The sequence below is a fragment of the Colius striatus genome, chromosome W (assembly GCF_028858725.1).
Source record: "Colius striatus isolate bColStr4 chromosome W, bColStr4.1.hap1, whole genome shotgun sequence".
Classification (NCBI taxonomy): domain Eukaryota; kingdom Metazoa; phylum Chordata; class Aves; order Coliiformes; family Coliidae; genus Colius; species Colius striatus.
Window position 1 is genome coordinate 21,693,728 of NC_084789.1, and position 25,040 is coordinate 21,718,767.

The following is a 25,040-nucleotide window of genomic DNA, read 5'->3' on the forward strand; positions in this document are numbered from 1 at the left end:
AGTGGCACAGGCTGCCCAGGGGGGTTGTGGAGGCTCCTTCCTTGGAGGTCTTCAAGACCCGCCTGGACATGTTCCTATGTGACCTGATCTAGGTGGACCTGCTTCTGCGGAGGAGTTGGACTAGATGATCTCTAAAGGTCCCTTCCAATCCTACCATTCTATGATTCTGTGACGTACTGAAACATCATTAATCTTTTTGGTGTCTGAACCTTTTAACTACCAACAGGTTGGCAGTTTTGTTCAGTACCTGAGGCTACATGAGCCGGTAAGGACTTTTACCGGAACCTAAATGGTATGTGAGTGGATGCAAGCAAATTATCAAATGTGGGTTTCTTTGCTTTTGTGCTTGGCTAAAAGTATTACATCAGTATTAATGTTTATCAAAAAGTTTAAAGTTTCAGGGCTTCCTGAAAGAGTGAAACTAGCTTTCCATTTTTTATGTGCCAGATCAGTGTGGTTGCAACAGGCTGCAAGATTGGAGGAACTAGGTAGCTAATGATACCTGTTCTTGGGCTTGCCAAATGGAGTGTGAACAGAACTTCTTCCATTTGATACTGTGAAACAAAGTTCATGCTCTGGAAAGGTCCTTTTCTAGCAACAAAGCATTCTCCAGTCTTTGTACCTATGGAAGATACTTCTCTATTGTCTGTGTAAAATTGCTCAAAGGATGTGCTTTTGCAGTGCAAATCTTAAACATACATACATTCTGTGTGTATAGACACAATTTATTTTAAAAGAGTGGTCTATTGTGTCAGCGTAACTCAGTGCAAAAATGAGGTATAGACACTGCTTCCTGTACTAGGAAACTTTCAGAATTTTTGATTCAAGAAATCTTGTACTAAATATTATCTACAACCTGAAGAGGAAAAGAAACAAGCTGGTTTGTTCCTTTATTGAATCAAAGCAAGGTAAAACTTGTATGGAGTCACTACATAGATCCTCCTACTTGGTATCAAATATTGTGCAGCTTTCAGATGCTGATTGCTGGCAACCTGACTAGGAGCAATTCATCCCTAGGCTAGTGTGAATACCAGCAAGGTTATTAACTTGTACTTGAGCATTTGTTAATTCATAGTCTACTAGAGGCTCAGGAAACAACTCCTGCTTTACGTAGCATGCAGATGTCTGAATCCATCAGTGTATAACACCTTTTTTTTTTTAGCTTAATCAGCCATCCTCTTGATGGTATGGTTGAGCCTGAATCAACAATTAGAAATAGATACTGATCAGTAACTACTGATGAACTTCAAAGCGATGTTGACTAGAAGCTTGTAGTGTTGCTTGCTAGTAACTGGAAAAGACAAGCATGAAAATATTGGTAATAATGAGTGTAGCTAAAGCATTTTCTTCTAATGTTGACATTTTTTTTCCCAGCATAGATAAGGCTATAATTACCAACACAGATTATTTTAGGGTTCAGACACTTCCTTGTATGTCTGTGGTAGATTTCCCATGACAAGGCTGTACTTATGCTTGTTTTCTCAATACACTGTTAACTTTTGCTGCAAATTTATTATTACTGGATCATAATTTGATAGGGTGAAGGCATCTTGCATCAGGTGCAGTGTGTCTGAGATACAGGCTCTGTTCAAACAGCCTAACAACTTTGAGACTAAATTTTCAAGAATTAGTCCTGTAAGACAGGAAAGAATATATTATGGTATTGTGTCTAACATACAAATATGGATGAATTTTCTGTTTTGCTATTCCCAGGTTTTGGTAGACTCAGCTTATTCCACATACAAGCAAGTCCTGTGTGCAGTTCTTAAGTTTTTGCAGATGTATGGGTGCCACTTTTCTCTGGAAACTGGATTCTTGCTCTATACAGTCTGACCAATGCCATGAAAGTGCAATTCAAAACTCAATAGCCAATGTGACTATCAAGCAGGTATTCTTTATTGCAGTGCTGGGCACACAGGGAGTTGTTCCACCAAGTGTGTGCACTGTTTAAAGCAAAGCTTTCTACATTTATACAGGCTAGATACATGTATTCATTACACTTCTTAGAAAAGGCAGGGCTATACAAATTAGTTCCAGTAAGTCCTTTCAATTAGCTCCTCCCAGGCAGAGCATGTGCAATGATGTCTGGAGGGTCTTTTGGTGATCTTCAGAGATGAAGGCCCCACATCTTCCTCACCCTGAGCTTTTTACCTCCCCTCTTGGAGCATGCTCCTTAAGCTGTTTTTCACAGTTTCACAAATATCATCTAGCTTGAACCAGTCCTCTTCCCATTATCTTCATTAACAAGGCTGTAGTACTGTCTCTTGCAGGCTTATCTGCTGTGCAGACATCTGGTCTCCATGGTATCCAAGGAACCTTAAAAGTTCAGATAAGCTTACACAGATAGCTTCACTCCACAAGCAGACACAATTTGCAAGATAGCAGACACAGTTTGGTTAATACTTAAATGGCTTCACCTATGAGCTGACACAGTTTACAAGTTAGCATCAGCAAGTTAGCAAAAACAGTTGGGTTGATATGTTATTTCATGACCAGGTGGATGCTACCATTTTTGAGCATGGTAGCTAGTGAAGACACTGCATTTTTGTAGATGAAGCATCAGTGGTCTCTAGTCACAGGTATTAACATGTGGTGTTTCTATTATTTAGAAAGAGGAGGAGCTTTATAGATGAGTCTTTGCAGGAAAGCAACAAGACTTGTGTCTGTGGAGGCATCAAAATAAAAAGGTGCTGTGTGGCTACTGGACCCATTGGAAGGTTATTTTTTTTTTTTAATCTGTTTCTCTAAGCATTCAGCTAGCATTCTTAAACTTCAAGACATTGAAAAGGAAGGGCAAAGCTGAAAAATAAGTTATCCAAAAATCAACAGAAGGGTCTAAGAAAGCAATATCTCACAGTAGAAAACTTGCTCTGTCTTGGAAGTTCTCTGCTTTTTTTCTTGAGGTATCACCTGTTCCTACAAATATCTGTAGCCATAGATGCAGTACCCCGTGCAACAGCTCTTACTGTCAATCAGCTGCTGCAGTTCATCTTGTTGCTCAACTTAAACTGCTCTGGTTTTTTTCCCCCACTGTTGCTTGGAGGCTTTTCTTCATCCACACTCCAGTTCTCACTAAAAGCACACTGTCACTCTACCATAGATCTTGTCTTCTCTTGTCTGATATGATACTCGTGTGGCAGATAAGTGATTACCCATAAATTTCTTCTGAAGTCCACTTCAAGAATCATTTCTATGACATGCTTAAATACAGGAAGAAAAATCAAATGAGTTTTAACTTCCCTCCAATTCCTTACTCGATACTGGTAGGCAATACTGCACAGTGTTAGAACTATTTAAGAGTTGCTTTTAGCCACACAGTTGTACAACTTTCCTCTGACTTTACTACAAGATCCACTTTTCTAAGTCCAAATAATCGGACCCCTTACCTGTATTCTCATCTTACATCACTCATTAAATGTCTTGATCTTAATATCTTCTTGAGCTATGATAGTCTGAAGTGATCATTCCAGACTGCTACTCTTACACTATATGCCTTCAAACTTAATGTAAATTATTATAATTAATTAGATGGAAGCTTGAATTTCAAGTATGTTTGTTCATGTACTGAGTAGCTCACTTGCACTGCCTCTCCTTTTATCAGAAGTATAAAGGATACCTTAAATATCTTGCTGCACTGCAGATGAATCAACCTGCTTTGCACCCTTTAGCTGGCTCTTTCAGGAGATATTTCAGTAAACTGAGGATTCTGTCTTTATCTAGATGATGTATTAGTCATTGACATGGCAACTAGTTGGAACATAAGTAGAAATGTCAATGCTAGCTTTCACTTTAGTGTTGTATTTTACCTTGTGTAGCCATCTGGCCTGAAAGATGTCTTTTTAAGCATCCATGTATTAACAATAATCAAGAAAAAACACTTTGTAAATAGTTTTTGTCTAGCCATGTATAACTAGCTTTTTAATTGGAGCACGATTGCTATAGCAGCAAGGTGATCTGCAGGAGAGGAGGACTGTATGTGAAGGGATGTGTTGTTTTGGTAGCTGTTTCCTTAGAGCCATGTTGGGAGCATAAGTTCTGTATGGTACCTAACACAAGGCAACTTGATGTGGTTCAAACAGTAGCACTTTGGAGCCACTGAAGGCCAAAGCAGTTAAGTATCTTGTCCTTATGACTACAGCAGCAGGGCTGATTTTTTAAAGCAGATGTTTAGTATAAGAGATAGACTTCTGCCTGATGTAATGTAGCAGTTACATGTGTATTTGCAGGAGCTGACACTGGCAGATTCAGGCTTGTGGCAGCTGCTCTTGTCACCCAGCCCAGGCAAGGGTACTTCATAGTGTGAAGAGTAGCAGCTTAATACTTGGCAGACCTCAGGGATCTGCCTCTGTTTTGATTTTTTTTTTCTTTTTATACTTATGATAGATGTCTGTATTTAAGTCAGTAAATGAATTAAACATGAACATTTGAGCCAGGCTCCCTTTCCTAAGGAGGCCAAAGCTCAAATTGAGACTTCAGCACTTCAAAAATATTGTAGAATTTGGGGAGTGTCTGTCTTTGAAAAGCTAAATGAGCTATGATTCATCGTTAATTCTCATCCCTTGCAGTGCAGTTTACTGTCAATGAAGTCATTGCTGCTCATGAGTAAAGCTACACTGATTGTAATAGTGTGAGTGAAACAAATTGGTCTCTCAAACCCCCTTGCTTTCTAACCATCCTCACCAAAGTGGGAGGCTAGGTGCGGCTGGGTAAGAGTTCAGATAAAAGAACACAAAAACAACTAAAGGTTGTTATTATGAGGCATTCTTTATTGCAGCACTGGGGATAGCTCCAGCATAAGTGCTCCAATGATTTGGAAAATCTCCAGAGATTATATACCAGAGTCATACATATTCACAGAATTTCTGAGAATTCGTTAATACATGCAAATGTCTGATGAGCATGCACAGTTGTGGTCTTTGGGGGTCCTCTGGTGATCTCTGATAGTCTTCTTCACTTGTCTACTAGTTGACTTTTTTTTGATTCTGCACAGTCGCACTTTTTACCTGTTTTGTAGCTTATCCTAAAGAATGTCTCTCGGCAACCTTTAAAATCTACTTTTCTTTGAGTTTCCTTTAATGCAAACAGTACTGACAAGCTGAGCTAAATTATCTATAAAAGGGCTTGTGCTCACTATCTTCTCAAGGACCTAAAGGGAACATATGTTTGATTAAAGTATTTATTGCATCATCTTTGTCCTTGGGGCTTTTTAGCCCTTTCATGAGCTCCAAATCACCTAAAGCACAAGGCAGGTGTAAAAAGAGGTAGAGAACAACAGAATGCTGAATGCTGCTTGAATTTGGCTCCTCACTAGTGATAAACACCCAAAACCTGAGTCCTGGTTTAGGCCCATTTAGGAAGAAAGAACCATGATCAGCCATAAGTACTAAGGGCCTTTGGAACTTCCTAAGGACAGGGAAGGCTCAATTGCCACTTATGGTCTGGGCAAAACACACAAGACTATTCAACTTGAGGAAGAAAACAAACATTAATTTAATCCACCACCAACCAAAAACATAACAAATAGAAACCACCACAGAGTGATACAATGATGAAGAGCACAACCAGCCCTTTAAGACCACCTTCCCCTACCCCTCCTTTCTTCCCAGGCTCAGAGCCCTGATCCTGCTTATCTTTACCTCCTCCCTGTGAATGGAGGGGGAGGGCCTACAACACACAGGGAATGGGGGTTTCAGTCACAGAATCTCAAGGGCTGGAAGGGATGTTGAAAGATCATCTTGTCCAACCCTCCCTGCCAGAGCAGAACCACCTAGAATATGTTACACAGGAAGTCATCCAGGTGGATTTTGAATGTCTCCAGAGAAGGAGACTCCACAACCCATCTGGGCAGCCTGTTCCAGTGTTCCCTCACAGTGAAGAAATTCTTCCTTGTATTTCTTTTCCCTATGGCTCCTGCTGTTTGTCTTATCCCAGGGCAGACAGACTCCTCGCTGGTTCTCCCTGCTCCAGCATGGGGTCCCTCACAGTCTGGACAGCCCTGCACAGGCCCCTCATCCCGAGTGCATTCATCCTGAGGGCTGCAGCTCCTCTCTGCCTCCTGCATGGGTCTCTGGGGCCTGCAGGCTCTCCAGTACGGCCTGCACCATGGCCACCTCCTCACACAGTCTCCTGCCCATCCGTGCACACTCACCTGGAGCTGCTGGTAACTCTCAGTCCTGCCATTGCCCTCCATGGGTTGCAGGGATACAGCCTGTGTTCTCGCCCTAGGCTGCAGAGGTGTCTCTGCTCTCTTACCCCTCCTTCCTTCCCCCTTCTGTGACTGGGGTCTGCATGGTTACCTCCATCTTGTACCACTCCTCCACCTCCTCTTCCACTGCAGATTTCCCTTCTTAAATAATGATGGCAGAGGCTCCAGATTGATCCGGCTGGGCTGGAGATGGGTTCACCTCAGAGCTGGGGCATGTTTTGAGAGCTGCTTGTGGGGACAGCACTGCAACCCCTTCCCCCTGTTACCAAGCAAAAAGAAACTCCACACAAACCCATGACAACCTGTTACCATAGAAACAATAGCCTTAGGAGCAAGGATGGGCATGTATGATCCAAAGCACTTTGGCTTCAAATTTCAACTTCATCTGTTTGAAGTAGTCTATGATAATGGAGGTGACAGGTGCATCATTATGCATTAACATGAAAACATACTTTTGTGTCTCAAACACAGGTTTCTCTGCGATTCTGTGATTCATACGGTTTAGCCCTGCCTGACAATAACCAAACCATAGTTACTCACTTCCTTCCACCTCAGCAGGATGGGGAAGAGAATCAAGAGAGAAGTCTAGAGTTTTGTGGGTTGAGATAAGGACAATTTAATAGAACACCACAAAGAATAAGGAGTTATAATGACGGGCAAGGAATACATAAAACGAGCGATGCCCGGTATAACTGCTCACCGCCCGCAGCCTGACCCTCAGCCCGACGGAGAAGCTGCAGTTACTGCAGTTCCCACACGTGCTGCAACATGGGCGCTGCCTGGCAGCTGCCCTTATATCCTGAGCATGATGTCAGCACGGTATTGAATGGCCTGACCACGCCCCCTTGTGGCGGCTGGGTAAAGTTAACCCCATCCCTGCCAAACCCAGGACAAACCCCTATCTCTACCATTCTGTGATTGCCTAGATTAACTAACTACCTGTGACTAACTCCAAACAAGGGCAATGGTCAGTAATGCAGTGGCTGAAAAATGAGTAGCAGGACTGCATAGTTGCCTTCTGTGGCAGCCAGCCAGTAGATAAAATTTCAATAGCAATTTCTAGGTCCTGCTGTTCAGTTCCTAGAAAACTATATCCCTTGTTTTAATAAAGGCTGGTATGGCAACTTGAAATATCAAAAGAATTGCCTGCTGCGCTGAGAAAGGCAAAGTTGTGTAACATTACTGCACAGTGCTATGATTTACACTTACCATACTATAAATATTCCCTTCCTCTTGCTGCAGGTCACTGCAGGAAGACCTGCCCTGTGTTTTTAGCAGAGCACAGGCCTCCAACACAATTCTGTGCCATTGATCACTCCCCTCTGGGCTCTGTCATTCAGCCAGCTCTAGATCCACCTCACTGTCCACTCATCCAAGCCACACTGCCTGATCTTTCTGATGAGGATGTGATAGGAGACAGTGTCAAAAGCCTTGCTGAAGTCAAAGATACCTGCTGCTCTCCCCTCATCTAGCCAGCCGGTTATGCACTCATAGAAGGCTATCAGATTGGTCAAACAGGATTTCCCCTGGATTGACTCCCCCTGATAATCATCTTCACGTGTTTAGAGATGGCATCCAGGATGAGTTGTTCCATCACTTTTCCAGGCATGGAGGTGAGACTGACTGGTATGTAGTTTCCCAGGTCGTCCTCCTTGCCATTTTTGCAGACTAGAGTGACATTAGCCTTTCTCCAGTCCTCAGGCACCTTGCAGATCCTCCACAATTGGTCGGAAATGATGGAAAGGCTTAGTAATAACATCAGCCAGCTCCCTCAACACTCATAGGTCCATCCTGTCAGGTCCCATAGATTTGTGGGTGTTAAGCTTACCCAAGCTTAACACTATCATCATCCACCAAGGGAATGTCTCCACTTCTCCAGACTATTCTACTATTCTCCAGGGACTGGGCTTCCTGAGGGCCGGCCTTAGCAGTAAAGACTGAAGCAAAGAAGGCATTCAATAGTTCAGCCTTCTCTGCATCCTCTGTCACCAGGACACCCCCTGTGTTTAGCAGCAGGCCCACATTCTCCCTAATCTTCTTTTTGCTAATGATGTATTTGAAAAACCCCTACTTGCTTTCCTTTATTTCCTTTGCTAGTTTTAATTCCAAAAGGGCCTTCCTGGTTTTTCTCCCTGCATACTCTAGCAAATTCCTGTACTCTTCCCAAGAAATCCAGCCCCTTTTTCCACCTTAGATAGTTGAGATTTTTTCTGCTTGTTGAGTATTTCCAGTAGTTCTTTATTCATCCACACAGTCCTCCTGCCTCTTTTTCCTGGTTGCTCTGGTTTATTAAACAAACTTATGGAATTCTTTTGGTGGCAAGAAATGGAGTATTATCACTAAACATATGAAGGAAAAGATGGTTATCAGGGGGAGTCAACATGGATTCACTAAGGGAAAATCCTGTTTGACCAACCTGATAGCCTTCTATGAGTGCATAACCAGCTGGCTAGATGAGGGGAGAGCAGCGGATACCGAAGTGGATAGAGAACTGGCTGAATGACAGAGCCCAGAGGATGGTGATCAATGGCACAGAATCGAGTTGGAGGCCTGTGGCCAGTGGAGTTCCACAGGGATCGTTTTGGGGCCAATCTTGTTCAACATCTTCATCAACCACCTGGATGAGGGGACAGAGTGTACCCTCAGCAAGTTCGCTGATGACACCAAACTGGGAGATCTGGCACCAGAAGGCTGTGCTGCCATTCAGCGGGATCTCAACCAGCTTGAGAGCTGGGCAGAGAGGAACTTCGTGAGGTTCAACAAGGACAAGTGCAGAGTCCTGCATCTGGGGAGGAACAACCCCATGCACCAGTACAGGCTGGGGGTCGAACTGCTGGAGAGCAGCTCTGCAGAGAGAGACCTGAGAGTGTTGGGTGATAATAAACTAAACATGAGCCAGCAATGTGCCCTCGTCGACAAGAAGGCCTATGGCATCCTGGGATGCATCAGGAAGACTGTGGGCAGCAGGTCAAGGGAGGTTATTCTCCCCATCTACTCTGCCCTGGTGAGGCCTCATCTGGAGTCCTGTGTTCAGTTTTGGGCTCCTCAGCTCAAGAGGGACAGGGAAGTGCTGGAGAGAGTCCAGCACAGGGCCACCAAGATGATCAGGGGAATGGAACATCTTTCATATGAGGAAAGGCTGTGGGAACTGGGGCTGTTTAGTCTGGAGAAGAGGAGACTGAGGGGAGATCTTATTAATATTTACAAATATCTAAAGGGTGGGTGTCAGGAGGTTGGGACATCCCTTTTTTCTATAGTAGCTAGCAACAGGACAAGGGGTGATCGGATGAAGCTGGAACACAAAAAGTTCCACTTAAATATAAGAAAAAACTATTTTACTGTAAGGATGAGGGAGCAGTGGAACAGGCTGCTCAGGAAGGGTGTGGAGTCTCCTTCCTTGAAGGTCTTCAAGACCTGCCTGGACATGTTCCTATGCGACCTGATCTAGGTGACTCTGCTTCTGCAGGGGGGTTGGACTAGATGATTTCTAAAGGTCCCTTCCAACCCCTACCATTCTATGATTCTATGATTAGGAACATACGTAGACAGATCAGTTTAACTCTTGCACAAGGCAGGCAAAAAAACTTTGCATTTCACTAGAGCAAGTATATAAATATTTTTCTTCACAAAAAGAATAGCTTAAAATATTTGCACTGACAAATGTAAAACAAGTCTATTCACCTTAGCAAACGTTTTTAGCCTGTTTCTGAACCCAGAAAGGCAGCAATAGTATCTTAATTGTCAGCTTTTCAATTATTTTACACCCTGTTTAACAGTTGTTGAATACTGTTTGTTGAATTAGGATATGGTAGAGGCCTTCTGGATTCTTTACTGAACACTCCCAGCCCATATCAATACTGATATTCAGTTTTTTCTTGTTCAATTAGTTTTTTTTCTCATAAGAAGTTGTGTAAAGTTATACTGTGGGGCCACATGGGCACACATGGAATGAGCAATCTAATGGCCTTAATTGAACTTGGCTTTTTCATTTTTTTTCACTATAATCATTGCTTGTTGATCTCTCTTGTTCTATATAGTAACTAAAATATTTTGCTTTTTTTTTTCCAGGCTCACATTAAATTTCCTATTGACTATCCATATTCACCACCTACCTTCAGATTCCTGACCAAAATGTGGCACCCCAACATTTATGAGGTAAGGTGTTTTTTAAATAACTTTCAGACATGAAAGGCGGTATATTGGGTCTGGGGTGGTGATGATTTTCCACAGCAGCCCTTGTAGTGCTGTACCTTCTGTTGGTAGCTAAAAATGTGTATTGATAGCACATCAATGTTTTTGCTACTGTTCTTTTTGGAGAGCATGAGACTCACATTGTGCGCCAAAAAGGCTATGGTGGTTTGACCCTGGCTGGATGCCAGATGCCCACCACAACGCTCTATCATCTCCCTCCTAAGGAAGCCAGGGAGGGGAGAAAATAAGATGGAAGTCTCACAGGCTGAGATAAAAGCAGTTTAATAAAGAAACAGCAAAGCCACGCGCGCGAGAAGCGAAGCAAAAGCAAATAAAACTGTTACTCTCTACTTCCCATCAGCAGCGATGTCCGGCCACCTCCTGAGAAGCAGGGCTTCAGTACGCGTAACAGTTGCTTTGGAAGGCAAAAGTGAATCATAAATGCCTCCCCCTTCCTGCTCCTCTCCCCCAGTTTATATTGCTGAGCTGACGTCTCCTTGGTCAGCCTGGATCAGCTGTCCTGGCCGTGACCCCTCCCAGGATCCTGCCCACCCACAGCTACTGATGAAGGTGAGGAAGGAATGCTGGAGGGACAGCCTTGATGCTGCACGAGCAATAGCCAAAACATTGATGTGATATCAATACACAATTTTAGCTACCAACAGAAGGCATAGCACTACAAGGGCTGCTGTGGAAAATCACCACCACCCCAGACCCAATACAGGCAGTTTTCTACTTCTTTAAACTTCTGGAAGTATTAAAGGTACTAAATTTCTCTAGCCATAACTGAAATGGTTAGCTGTTGGTGTTAACTGTCAGCATCATGGTTGGACGGTTAAATCTGAATGCTGTAGGAAATGCTGTTCTTGTAGTCAGGGATAGAACTGTTCTCATACCTGCAACTGCAGCAGGTAGCCCCAACCGAAGCCTCATGCCATGAGCACTGGAAATTTTAGAGGGTTCTTAAATCCAGGCTGGAAAGAATCAGAAATGGACTTGAGTAGAATAAACTTTCCTACTTCCCTCTCTAAGTCAAGTACTGGAGTCTGTTTTGCCCAGAACCGTAATTGGCAGCGAGCCCTCCCTGCCTTTGTCCTAATCCACAACAACTTTGCTTATCTTTTCCCTCCCATTTTGCTGGGGCCTCTGCCATCCTAATGAGGGTGAGGGTAGATGGGGGGCACCGAGTGAGAGACTGTTGTGGTGCTTCTTTGATAGCTGGGCCAAACCATGACATTTTTGGTGCATAACGTGGGGCACAAGTCTATGGGGCTTGGAGCATTGGAGATGAAATTTGAGATAAGAATATTAATTGTAAGAGATAATGGGCAAAACATGAACTGTGCTGCTGACTGATGAGTTTTTCCATGGTTCTACTTGTGGTAATGGATGAGGGGTGGATTTTTAACATCTCCTTAAAAAGTGATTCATGAAGGTGAGGAGTGGAATGTCATGGTTTGACGTGATAGCCTTCTCTAGTAAGGGAGAAGGGGCTGTAAAGATGATTCCTGTAAGAAGTTGCTCGAAAGTCTCCCCAGCTCTGAGCCAGACCCACTTCTGGGGCTGAGCCAATGAGACGCCTCCACGATCACTTTTTAAGAGGAAGCCAGAAGAGGAGGCTTCTTCCTGTTTCTTCTTCCTTCTTCTGTCCCCCCTTTTTTTCTGGCTGGTGATGGTGCAAGGAGTGGGAAGCAAGAGAGAGAGAGAAGCAACCATGCAGACTCCAAGGTCAGTGAGGAAAGAATGGTTTAGCAAGGAGCAGCTTTTGCTTGGTAACAGGGGGAGCGGGTTGCAGTGAAGACCCGGTAAAAAGTTCTTGGACTTTCCCCCGGCTCTTGGGTTCAGACTCAGCTGGGCCAGTCTGGCGCCTCTGTGATCACTATTTAAGGACGGGAATTTGAAGTGCTTGGGAGGAGGTGTAAGAGTGGTACAAGATGGAGGCAACCATACAGACCTGACAGTCAGAGAAGGAGGAAGGAAGGAGGAGCACCAGACCAGAGACCCCTCTGCAACCCATGGTGAGAACACAGACTGTACCCCTGCAACCCATGGAGGGCAGTGGCAGGACTGAGAGCCACTAGCAGCTCCATGTGAGTGCGCCTGGATGGGCAAGAGACTGTGTGAGGAGGTGGCCATGGCCCAGGCCATGCTGAAGAGCCTGTGGGCCGCAGAGCAGACCCACACGAGAGGCAGAAAGGAGATGTAACTTTTGGGATGAAGAGACATTGGAACTGCTCGTGCAGGGCTGCTGTGTGTGTGAGGTACCCCACGGAGGTGCAGGGAGCACTGGTGCGGAGCCTGCCTGCCCTGAAGGAGAGACAAATGGCAGACGCCATCAGGAATAGACTGACTGAAACCCCATTCCTTGCCCCCTTGAATGTTCAGATAAAGACACCAGGATCAGAGCTCTGAACCCGGGAAGAGGGAAGGGGTGGGGAGAAGGTGGTCTTAAAGGGCTGGTTATACTCTTCATCTTTGTACCATTCCGTGTTGTTTTGTGTTTCTTATGTTTTGGGGTTTTATGGTCATGCTTTAGTTGGATTAAATTATTTTCTATTTTCTTCCCCAAGTCGAGTATCATAGAATCATAGAATCAGAATGGTAGGGGTTGGAAGGGACCTTTAGAGATCATCTAGTCCAACCCCCCTGCAGAAGCAGAGTCACCTAGATCAGGTTGCATAGGAACATGTCCAGGCAGGTCTTGAAGACCTCCAAGGAAGGAGGCTCCACAACCCCTCTGGGCAGCCTATTCCACTGCTCCCTCATCCTCACAGTTAAATAGTTTTTTCTTATGTTTAAATGGAACTTTTTGTGTTCCAGCTTCATCCCATTACCCCTTGTCCTGTTGCTAGCTACTATAGAAAAAAGGGATGTCCCAACCTCCTGACACCCACCCTTTAGATATTTGTAAATGTTAATAAGATCTCCCCTCAGTCTCCTCTTCTCCAGACTAAACAGCCCCAGTTCCCACAGCCTTTCCTCATATGAAAGATGTTCCAGTCCCCTGATCATCTTGGTGGCCTTGCGCTGGACTCTCTCCAGCACTTCCCTGTCCCTCTTGAGCTGAGGAGCCCAGAACTGGACACTGTACTCCAGATGAGGCCTCACCAGGGCAGAGTAGAGAGGGAGAAGAACCTCCCTCAACCTGCTGCCCACACTCTTCTTGATGCATCCCAGGATGCCATAGGCCTTCTTGTCGACGAGGGCACATTGCTGGCTCATATTTAGCTTATTATCAATCAGGACTCCCAGGTCTCTCTCTGCAGAGCTGCTCTTCAGCAGTTCAACCCCCAGCCTGTACTGGTGCGTGGGATTGTTCCTTCCCAGATGCAGGACTGCACTTGTCCTTCTTGAACCTCATGAGGTTCCTCTCTGCACAGCTCTCAAGTTGAATGGCAACACAGCCTTCTGGGGAATCAGCCAGTCCTCTCAGTTTGGTGCCATCAGCGAACTTGCTGGTTGGAGTAGCCTGGTCTGTTTTGTCCTGGACCATAAGCAGCAATTAAGCCCTCCCTGCCTTTTGGCAATTTTCAGGTCTTTGGTACTTGAGGCTAATCGTGGTCTTTTGTTCCCTGATGGGCCTAAACTAGGACACCTACTTTCCTCTCCAGTGAGTGGTGGAATCTGTTTTGCCCAGAACCGTAATTGGCAGAGCCCTCCCTGCCCTTGTCTCAATCCACAACATCCTTGGTTATCTTTTTCCTCCCATTTCACTGGGGCCTCCAGCCATCCTAAGGTGGTGAATGGGAGCAGTGAGGGAGAGACTGGTGCTTCTTTGCTAGCTGGGCTAAACCATGACACCATCCTTATCAGTCTCTGATCCTTCTTCAAGAAAATAGTTGTTAACAAGCCATACCTGTAAAGTAACCAGGCCCACCCTGATGGTCTGAGTACAGTGGTTAGAGTGACTGGGCCCACCCCATCAAGTTGTTGATAATGATCTCTACACCTCAGGTAGAGAAACCTATTACTATTCTGGGACATCCTTTAAGAGAATGGCATGTCTGTCCTGAGTCCATGTTTATTTCAGTCAATATCATGTTAATAGTATTATCAATACCATGTTAATAGTAGAATCATCATAGAATGGTAGGGGTTGGAAGGGACTTTTAGAGATCATCTAGTCCAACCCTCCTGCAGAAGCAGGTTCACCTAGATCAGGTCACATAGGAACATGTCCAGGCGGGTCTTGAAGACCTCCAAGGTTCTAACTACAAACTACCTATGCCTACTGTATACTATTTTAATCTCTCTTCTATGATATATTATCTGGTTACAACTTTATCACAGATCTTCCCATGAGGAGTTCTGGAGGCTTTCTTTGGACTCACTTCAAAACAGGACTATCACTTTTATTCCTTGCTGTGAACCAATGATGGCTTCAGTTGATGCCTTGGCTGCAAGATCCTTGTCTGACAAATTGTTGCAACTATATGTCCAGCCTGGAATGAGCTGCTTCAAGTGTCATGGTGAAAACTGCAGTGATGGCTTGCTAATAAATGGCCAACAGCCTCCACTTCAGTGGGGAATGGGAGAGTGATCAGCTTTAATTACTGGATGCTCAGGACGATTGCCCTAAGCTTGGGGACTGAATCTTGTATGTAGCCAAGGATGGTGTTTCTCTTTAAAGCTGTATTTCAGTTACATGGGAGTTTGATCTACAATTAAAGACAACTTTGAGAGCTGCAGATCATTGCAGATCCATACTGTGGATGTTGATTCTGAACTCAGAAAATCTTATGCAGGAGTTAAGTGGGAAATGGTTATCAAAATGGTATATACAAAATCAGCCTTGGGAAGGACTTCTCCCAGCCCTGGTGGGAAAGATGAAAAATGTGCTCAAGAAACAACTGAAGGTAGGAGAAGCTAACCCAAAACTCTATGGGTGTATTTTGGAGTTACTCTTCAAATACTCCAGCTTGCAGCTTTGTACTTTATGTTCATAGCAGTATTTCTTAGAGCTGAGGGAATCTGAAGGAAATTGCGGGCTGCTAAATGTTGCTAAACAACATTTAAGCAGTGAAGATAGGGAACGCTAGGATAACTCCAAATTGAACTGAGAATAAATCAGCAAAGGCCTTGAGGTTTGAGGGTTTTTCAGGGGGGAGTGAGGAAATAAAATCTTTTATTGTGAGGAAGATGAAAGCAAGCAGTAGTTTTGCACAATGTGCTGGGGAGACCAGAAACAGAGGTTGGGGCTGACATTCCAGTTCTGAGCAAGGAGACTTGAGTAACTTGCCTAGTTGCCCCATCTCCAGTTTATTTGGGTCATCTAATTGAGTATTAGTAAAATACTCAATTCTTTGTTCTTTGTTTTTGACATCACAGTTCTCAGTCCTAATAGTATAGGCCATTTCCCATTGGCAGATGAATATTCTGCCCTCCTTGTTTATATCTTCAAAAACGTACATGGGAAAAGGCTTTCCCATCAACTATGTAGATCCCTAAAAACTTGTGCTGATCTCATCAGGCCCCACAACACCTTTACTCTTCCAAACTCTAAGGTAGTGCTATTTGAATTCCCAAATGTAGCATTGTTGCAAGAGGGAAACTTCTCACATCCTTGCTTCCCTCTGTTTTCATATTGCCAAATATCTGCTTGTCCACATGCTGCTGACCTGATCACTTGAACTTCTTTTGAGTGCTGCGATGCTTTCTCCTGGCCACCAGCACTGCATTCTCTCAGGAGATGATTAAAGAAAAAACTAGTTGTCCTGGTTTAGGCCCATCTACAAACAAAGGACCACAATCAGCCATAAGTATCAAGGGCCTTTGGAACTTCCTAAGGACAGTGATGGCTTAATTGCTACTTATGGTCCCCTGGCAAAACAGACAAGACTACTCCACTTGGGTAAGAAAAAACCCATAAATTTAGTCCACCAACAACCAAAACCATAAAACAAAAAAAAAATCATAACAAAGAGAAAACAACACAGAGTGGTACAATAATGAACACAATCAGCCCTTTAAGACCACCTTCTCCCCACCTCTCCCCTCTTACCAGTGTGAGAAACAAAACAAGCTTTCTGGCGAAAGACCAGGTCAGACTCTGCAGTGAAGCACTTTTATTAAGCGTTCTTGCAAGAGCGGGTGTCCTAGCTAGTAGGCACACCTGACAGATACAATGTTTGGCTTTTTATTCCCTATCCTGGCCGCAAGGTCCCTCCCTCGTTTCCCCATTGATTAGGTACTCCAAGGTTTACAACTCGGGGGATGTCTGATTTTTGTATATTATCACCCATTCCCCACAGTCCTGAGATTTAAAACTCTAGTTAACATTACAAACAAACAGATAACAGTCTTATGGTCAGTCCACTGAATTACATTACACAGAGGCAGACAGCAGTCATGGTCAGTCCACTGATTTACATTACACAGAGGCAGATACCAGTCGGAATTCCTTGTCTTAATTTCCTTCTAATTCTGCAAAAGCAACATCAATATTTTTCACACCAGGCTCAGAGCCCTCATCCTGGTTATCTTTACCTCTTCCCCCCCCCCCCCCAAATGGTGCAGAGGGGCAGGGAAGGGGGATTTCAGTCAGTCTTTTCACAATGGCTCCTGCCGTTTGTCTCTCCTCAGGGCAGGTGAGCTCCTCGCTGGTCCTCCCTGCTCCAGCACAGGGTCCCACACAGACTAGACAGCCCTGCACAGGCCACTCCAACATGCATTCATCCCGATGGCTGCAGCTCCTCTCTGCCTCCTGTGTGGGTCTGCTCTGGGGCCCGCAAGCACTCCGGCACAGCCTGCACCATAGCTACCTCCTCACACAATCTCCTGTCCATCCGGGCACACTCACTCCTCTTTCTTTCCCCCTTCTCTGACTATGGGATCCACATGGTCACCTCCTCTTCCACTGCAGATTTCCTTTCTTAAACAGTCATAGCAGAGGCTCCAGATTGGCCCAGATAGACTGGAGGTGGGTCCACCTCAGAGTCAGGGGATGATTTGAGAACTGCTTACGGGGACCAGCACTGCAGCTCCCTTCCCCTGTTACCAAGCAAAAAGTGTCTCCACACAAACCCATGACACTACGTTAAACTCATGGAAATAATTAATAAAACTAGAATAGGCTGTGAACATAATCTTAACTTAAGTTAGCTTCACCTTAAAATCATATTAAAATATTTGTATATTGCACAAGCCTGTGTGACTCCTAAAAGGGAAGCATGCCAGAGCTCGTAGGATGGTGTGATAGTGAAGACTGCCTTCTCGGTGGATACAAGGGATAGGCATATAATGAGAAATGAAGAGGCAAGGACTGTTGATGATTTAGAAGTCAGAGAAACACCTGAGAAGCATCTGGTAGGAAATGGCCACCACATGCACAGAAGGTTTTGGGATCATTATCTCATCTGAAGTGTATCTATACCAATGCACGGAGTATGTGCAACAAACAGGGGGAGCTTGAAGCCACAATGCAACAGGAAAACTATGACATAGTGGCTATCACAGAAACGTGGTGGGATACCTCCTATGACTGGAGTGCCACAGTTGATGGCTACAAGCTCTTCAGGAGGGACAGACAGGGAAGGAGAGGCGGTGGGGTGGCCTTGTATGTTAGGGACTGTTATGAATGTTCAGAACTTAAGTGTAGTGACGATGGGGTTGAGAGTGTTTGGATTAGGTTAAGGGGCAAGCCCAATAAAGCTGATAGTAGGAGTCTGCTATAGACCGCCCAATAAAGCTGATAGTAGGAGTCTGCTATAGACCTCCCAACCAGAGTAGTGAGGTAGATGAAACATTCTATAAGTACTTGGGGGAAATCTCACGGTCAGTTGCCATTGTTCTTGTTGGGGACTTCAACTTCCCAGCTATCTGCTGAAAATACAACACAGCAGAGAGGGAACAAATCAGGAGATTCCTGGAATGTGTAGAGGATAGCTTCCTTACAAAAGTGGTAAGTGAACCGACCAGGCAGGGCGCCCTGCTGGACCTCTTGTTTGTGAACAGAGAAGGTCTTGTGAAAGATGTGGCAGTTGGAGGCTGTCTGGGGAACAGCGACCATAAAATTATTAAGTTCTCTATTCATAGAAATGTTAGGAGGTGGGGCAGCAAATCTGACACTTTGGACTTTTGAAGGGCAGACTTTGACTTGTTTAGGAAGTTACTTGATAGAATCCCTTGGGAGTCAGTTTTGAAGTGTATAGGAGCCCAGGAAGGCTGGACACTTTTTAAGAAGGAAATCTTAAAGGCCCAGGAAGAGGCCATGCCGACATGGTGTAAGACGAGCCAAAGGCAAAGAAGACCAGCCTGGCTGAATAGGGAGATTTGGCTTAAAATCAGGGGAAAAAAAACCAAGCACTTTCCTGGGCAAAAAACTGTTTACACGGTTGAGTCCAAAGAGTTGTGGTCAATGGAGTTGGCAGCTGGTCATGAGTGGTGTCCTCCAGGGTTCAGTACTGCGGCCACTCTTGTTTAACATATTTATTAATGATCTGGATGAGGGGATAGAGGGCACCCTTAGTAACTTTACAGATGCCACCAAGCTAGGTGGAAGTGTGGATCTGCTTGAGGGTAGGGAAGCTCTACAGAGAGATCTAGAGAGGCTGGATGGCTGGGTCAAGGCCAATGCCATGAGTTTCAATAAGGCCAAGGGCCGGGTCCTGCACTTGGGCCACAACAATCCCCAGCAGCACTACAGGCTTGGGGAGCAGTGGCTGAAAAGCTGCCAGGCAGAGGGACCTGGGAATGTTGGTTGACAACAGCTGAACATGAGCCAGCAGTGTGCCCATGTGGCCAAGAAGGGCAATGGTATCCTGGACTGTATCAGGAATAGTGTTGTCAGTAGGAGTAGGGAGGTGATCATTCCCCTGTACTTGGCTTTGGTGAGGCCACACCTCAAATACTATGTCCAGTTTTGGGCCCCTCTCTACAAGAAGAACATTGAGGTGCTGGTGTTGTGGTTTGGCCCAGCTAGCACAGGAACACCATGACAGTCTCTTGCCCGGTGCCCCCCATTCACCCTCACCCTCATTAGGATGGCAGAGGCCTCAGTGAAATGGGACTAAAAAGATAAGCAAGGTTGTTGTGGATTAAGACAAGGGCAGGGAGAGCTCACTGCCAATTATGATTCTGGGCAAAACAGACCTAGAGAGGAAAGTAGAAAAGTTTATTCTACTACCTACAAGAAACAGAATGGAACAAAAGCAAAAAGGGAGTAGGATGATGAGAAAATGACAACCAGCACTTTAAGATCTCCCTCCCCCACCTCTCCTTTCTTCCCGGGCCCAGCTCACTGCTCCTGATATCTCTACCTCCTCCCCCCTCAACAGCTCAGGGAGGGTAGAGAATGGAGGATGTGGTCAGTCTCTCATAGATGGGCTCTGCTGATTCTCTCTTCTCAGAGGAGGATGACTTCTTGCATTCTTCCCCTGCTCCAACATGGGGTCCCTCCCCCGGGAAACAGTCCTTAACAAACTTCTCTGGTGTGGGTTGTTCCCAGCAGCTGCGGCTTCTGCCCATACAGGGTCCCTCACACAGGACACAGTCCTCGGTGAATATCTCTGGCGTGGATTCTTCTCCATGGTTGCAGCTTCTGCAGATACAGGGTCCCTCCTTCAGGACAAGGCCTCTTCTGGGCATAATTTTAATGAGCTTCTTTGGCATGGGTTCCTCCCCACAGTCACAGCTTCTGTGAATATTGGGTCCCTCCCACGGGACACAGCCTTCTCCAGCTATAGTCACTGCCTCAGGCACGGGGTCTTTAATGAAGTAAATCACTGCTCCTGGCTCAGGGTTCTTAGCAAAATGAGTCTCTGCCCCTGATACAGGGTCATTATCAAAATAAGTCTCTGCTGCTGATGCAGGGTCTTTAGCAAAATGCAAACAAATCTCAGCTTTACCAGTCCTCTCCGTAGAATGCAGGGAAATCTCTGCTCCAGCACACCTCCTCCTCTCTTTCATCACTGACCTTGGAGTCCATATGGTCGTTTCTCTCACTCTTCCCACTTCTTGCACCACCATCAGCCAAAAAAGAAGAAACAGAAGAAGGAAGAAACAGGAAGAAGCCTCCTCTTTTGGCTTCTTCTTAAAAAGTGATCGTGGAGGCGTCTAATTGGCTCAGCCCCAGCAGTGGGTCTGGCTCAGAGCTGGGGAGAGTTTCAAGCAACTACTTACAGGAGCCATCTTTAATGCCCCTTCCCCCTTACCAGAGAAGGCTGTCATGTCAAACCATGACAGCTAGAGAGGATCCAGAGGTGGGCTACCAAGCTAGTAAAGGATTTGGAGCACATCTCATATGAGGAACCGCTGAGGGATCTGAGACTGTTTAGCCTGGAGAAAAGGAGCCTCAGGGGAGACCTTATTGTTCTCTACAACTACCTGAAAGGAAGTTGTAGCAAGGCGGAGGTGGGTCTGTTCTCCCTAGTAACAAACAATAGAACAAGAGGAAATGGCCTCAAGTTGTGACAGGGGAGGTTCAGGCTGGATATGAGGAGGAATTTCTTTCCTGAAGGAGTTTTCAGGCATTGGAACAGCTGCCCAGGGAGGTGGTGGAATCACCGTCTCTGGAGGTGTTTAAGAGACAGGTGGATGTTGCACTTAGGGAAATGGTCTAGTGGTTGATAGGGTTGGGACAGAGGCTGGACTTGATGATCTTAAAGATCTCTTCCAGCTGAAATGATTCTATGATTCTCTTCAGCAGCTCCAGGTGCTACATTGTTGTGCCTAATTGTTTTCTTGACAAGAACTTGCTTCAAAATGATAAAGGCTTGCTAGATTAGTATACTTGGCAGGGTTAGCAAGCCACTGAGGTCTGGATACCAATCATAAACCTCCAACATTGAAGTAGGATCTCACTTGGCTATAAAACAACTGTCATTGTTTGTCAAGGCGAGTTGAAATGGTTTTGGGAGGCCCTTCAGGTGAGCTGCTGCTTGGGATGTGGGCACAGACCCAGGTGCCTGCTGTCTCTCAGAACTGATCTGCAGCTTCTTTTGTTCCTGTCATCAATTTCTGCCTTAGATCAGGGTGACAAAGGACAGCATGAGCTGTGGGGCTGCCTATGGGAACTCTTAAGTCATCCCAGCAGCTGTCTGCCTTGGGCCCCATCTGCACTTTCAGCTCATCCTGCACTAAGGTGTTGGGACCTCACAAGTCCCTGGAGTCAACTTGAGTGGAGAATACCAGCTGTGGTGAGGACTGCTACAGCACTCCTATGAAATAATTGTCAGTGGTGTAGCTAATGGAGAATGGGTTTTACAGGCTTCTTAAAGTGTTTATAAATGGTAGACATTATGGAGCTTTAAATCTATATTGAGGCTATAACACTGGTGAGTAAAACACAGCTTGAGGATTATGTGGCTATATGGTTTCCATATGCTGCCAGAATATTTTTCCTCTTGCTGGCTGGAAGAGCTGTTCGGTGAAACCTTCAGAGAGCATCTCTTATTTTTTTCACCTGATACTTCCCCAGCTGTGTCCTTGGGGAGCAGCATAAGCCTGTCCTACACTCTGTTCAGCCTCTTCCTGTCCTGGGAGAAGCCTTTTTTTGATACCTGAGCTAATAGAGAGGGCTAAACCCTTACATCCAGAAATTCCTGTAGCTAACTCAGCTACTACTGGGAATTTAAGAAAATTTTAACCCTATTTTGGGTCTCCCGTAACTAAAACTCATTTCTATCACTAACAGTACTTGTTATCTGGAGACCAGTTTAGTTTTATGTGACTTTATTACTGGTTTTACTTGCTTTGTTACATTCTATAAACCTCTTGACTTGAGATTGTTTTGTACCAATTTGCAGACTAATGTTGTTTAATGGGGGAAACTTTTGAAGGAAGAATTGAGAACCATTTCCAGTTCTTGCCTATTTTTACTGACAGGGTGTTCATATCAAGGTTAAACTACTCAACATAGCCATAGTGATGGAGTTAAATCATTAGACCTCTGCCTTGAGCCAGGTGATTCTCAGCTTTGGTTTCTATCTTGCAGAATGGAGATGTATGTATTTCAATTCTTCATCCACCTGTAGATGACCCTCAAAGTGGAGAGCTGCCATCTGAGAGGTGGAACCCTACCCAAAATGTCAGGTAATATGAATCTGATGGACAACAGTGACCTCAAAAGCCTATTATCTCTCTCTTCAAGACTAAGGCCTGTGGTGGGAGACGCTTGGGAGGGAATTTAAGACTTTGGGATTTTTTTAGGGCTTGAATCAAGTAGGAACTAGACTGAAGATACTGAAGTGCTGTGTCCTGATCTTGAGCCAACAGTGTGGAGCCTTTTGTCCTGTTCACAGGGTTTCACACACTTAAAGCAAATTATTTCAAATGCTCTAGCTTTTCCCAGGCCATGTTATCCTACACTTAGATTTTTTTCAAACTCTTAGACACCACTAGTGGAAAAGAATATTTTTGAGTATTCAGGCCCAGTAGGAATAACACTGTATATAATCTTACCTACTGTTTGCCTTCCAGTATTTGTCTCTTGTCTCCTGTCCTGGTATCTTGAGCAGTTAGACAGTTCCTGACACAAAAACCCAAAGGATTGCTGAGTATCAGAGACATTCAAGGCTGACTTCTCCACTTCTCCATTTATTTATTTTTTTTAAACACTGGCTGAATTTCATTCTCATTACAAAATGCTGCCAATAAAGAACTGACTAGGTAACAAGCCTCAACTCCTAGTTAGGAAACAGATTTGGGCATTAATTACTTATTGCACCTGCATTTTGAGCATTTCATTATATACAACCTTAAAGATTGACAGAAAACCTCTCATGGTGCTAGTTCTGAGAAACCACTCTGATTTCTGCTCTGCCTTACCATGGTCCAAGTTTTGGTTCTTACTCTCTTGGAGCATGTTGAGCTTAAGGGTGATAATTTGGGGAGAAAACATTCCTTGGCTGTATCAGCAAATGGAAATAAAACTTGTCCTTAACTGTCAGCCTGCTACCAGCATCCCTCCTTGGGCAAAATGCAGAAACACATCCTGCTAGGGTCCCATCTGGCTTTGCAAGGCTCAGCCAGGAGGCTGAAGTTGTGGGAGGGGAAAAAGCTTGTAAGGAGCTTCCTGTGTAACCCAGGGCTTCTCTTCAGCTGCTGAATTTGGTAAATTCTGCTGAGTATTGACCACTTACTACAGATAACTGTGGTTTGAAGTGTCTGAAGGGGGAAGGAATGTCATTCTTTGACTTGGGGAGCACCTGTGTTTCCACTTCTAATTGTCAAATATGCTCATGAATTTTTTTGAACACAATCAGTATGGGCTTTCCCATCACTCAGAGCTAGATGAGGCAGGCATAAGTAAATATGGCAAACTTCCAGTAAGAGGTGAAGGAATGCATCTGTGATCTGTGTGGCAGAAAACTGCTTTTCTTGCATCCTGAGTCCTGTAAAGCTGAGAAAGTGGTGGCAGGGCTTAAAGTTGAGGCTTTTTGATTCATTTTAGTTGCCCTTCTCCATATCTCCCCTCTCTCTTTTGATGTTTGCAGGCCAGAACTGAGCACAATATTCAAGATGTTGGCACATGTGTGTCTTGTGAAGATGGATGATGCCCTGCCTCATTATTGCTTTGTTTCCCTTTTGATGCCCATTTTTGTTAGGTCTCTTTTTTTTTTTGGGGGGGGGGGGGGGGGCTGCACAAGATCTGGATAGTTTCTTGTTGTGGTTTTGCCCAGCCGGAGCAAAGGGGAAGAAAACCGCGACTCCTCCCCCTCCCCCTCTCGACGGAATGCGGAGGGGATCGGAGAGGGAGGAAAAAAAAAAAGTAAAAGAGCCCGCGTAAGTTGAAATAAGAACAGTTTACTGGGGAAATTGAAGAGTAACAACTATAACAAAGACAAGGGAATATTACAAAGAAAACTGGTGAGTGATACAATTGCTCACCACCCGGGACCCGACGTAAGCGACCGCTCCCGACCGGCGACCGAGAGCCCGCGCGCCCCCCCGGAAGGGCTTATACCGGGGCAAGAGCTTATTCCGGCCAGCCCCCACCTGTACCCTGGGCATGACGGTTAGGATGGTATCGAATACCTGCTGGCCAGCCTGGGTCAGCTGTTCAGGCTGTGCCCTTTCCTGGTTCCTCACGGGAAATAACTCTATCCTGAATCAAACCAGGACATTCCACCCCTTATTCTATACCATCTACACGTCATGTCTAGGTTTACACATCATAATCACCTACATATACATAACATAGAGCAACTATAGGAATCGTGACATTCAACAGCTATCATTATACAATTTAATTCACGGATTATTCTCACCCAGAATTAAATTCCCTTGAGGCACACATTGGGTCTTCCCATCCTTACACATCACCCACCAAGTACACCCAGGTCCCTGAGCAAAAATAATCCCACGGGTGGGTTTGCCTTTACCTGAAGCAGGACACACCCAGACTGCCTTCCCTAACATGTCTTTTATATGTACCACAGGGACTTTGTCCCCTTCTACAATATGTAAGGGTCCTGATTGGGCAGGGCCAGCTCGATTGACAGATCCTCTAGAGTTGACTAACCAGGTGGCCTTTTCCAAGTGTGTATCCCAATGCTTGAAAGTTCCACCTCCTATCGCTTTCAGTGTGGTTTTCAATAACCCATTGTATCTCTCAACTTTTCCTGAGGCTGGTGCATGATAGGGAATATGATAAACCCATTCAATGCCATGCTCTTTGGCCCAGGCATCTATGAGGTTGTTCCTG

The 25,040-nt window shown here is 45.0% G+C and overlaps 1 protein-coding gene across 1 annotated transcript in view; it reads left to right on the forward strand.

The window, feature by feature from the left end:
• Positions 1–25,040, forward strand: part of LOC133628545 (ubiquitin-conjugating enzyme E2 R2-like) — a 102,343-nt gene that overhangs the window by 68,126 nt on the left and 9,177 nt on the right. Inside the window, exons 2-3 of the mRNA XM_062016856.1 lie at positions 10,274–10,360; positions 22,329–22,426. Of these exons, the coding sequence (XP_061872840.1) occupies positions 10,274–10,360; positions 22,329–22,426 (185 nt within the window). The remainder of the gene's footprint in view (positions 1–10,273; positions 10,361–22,328; positions 22,427–25,040) is intronic.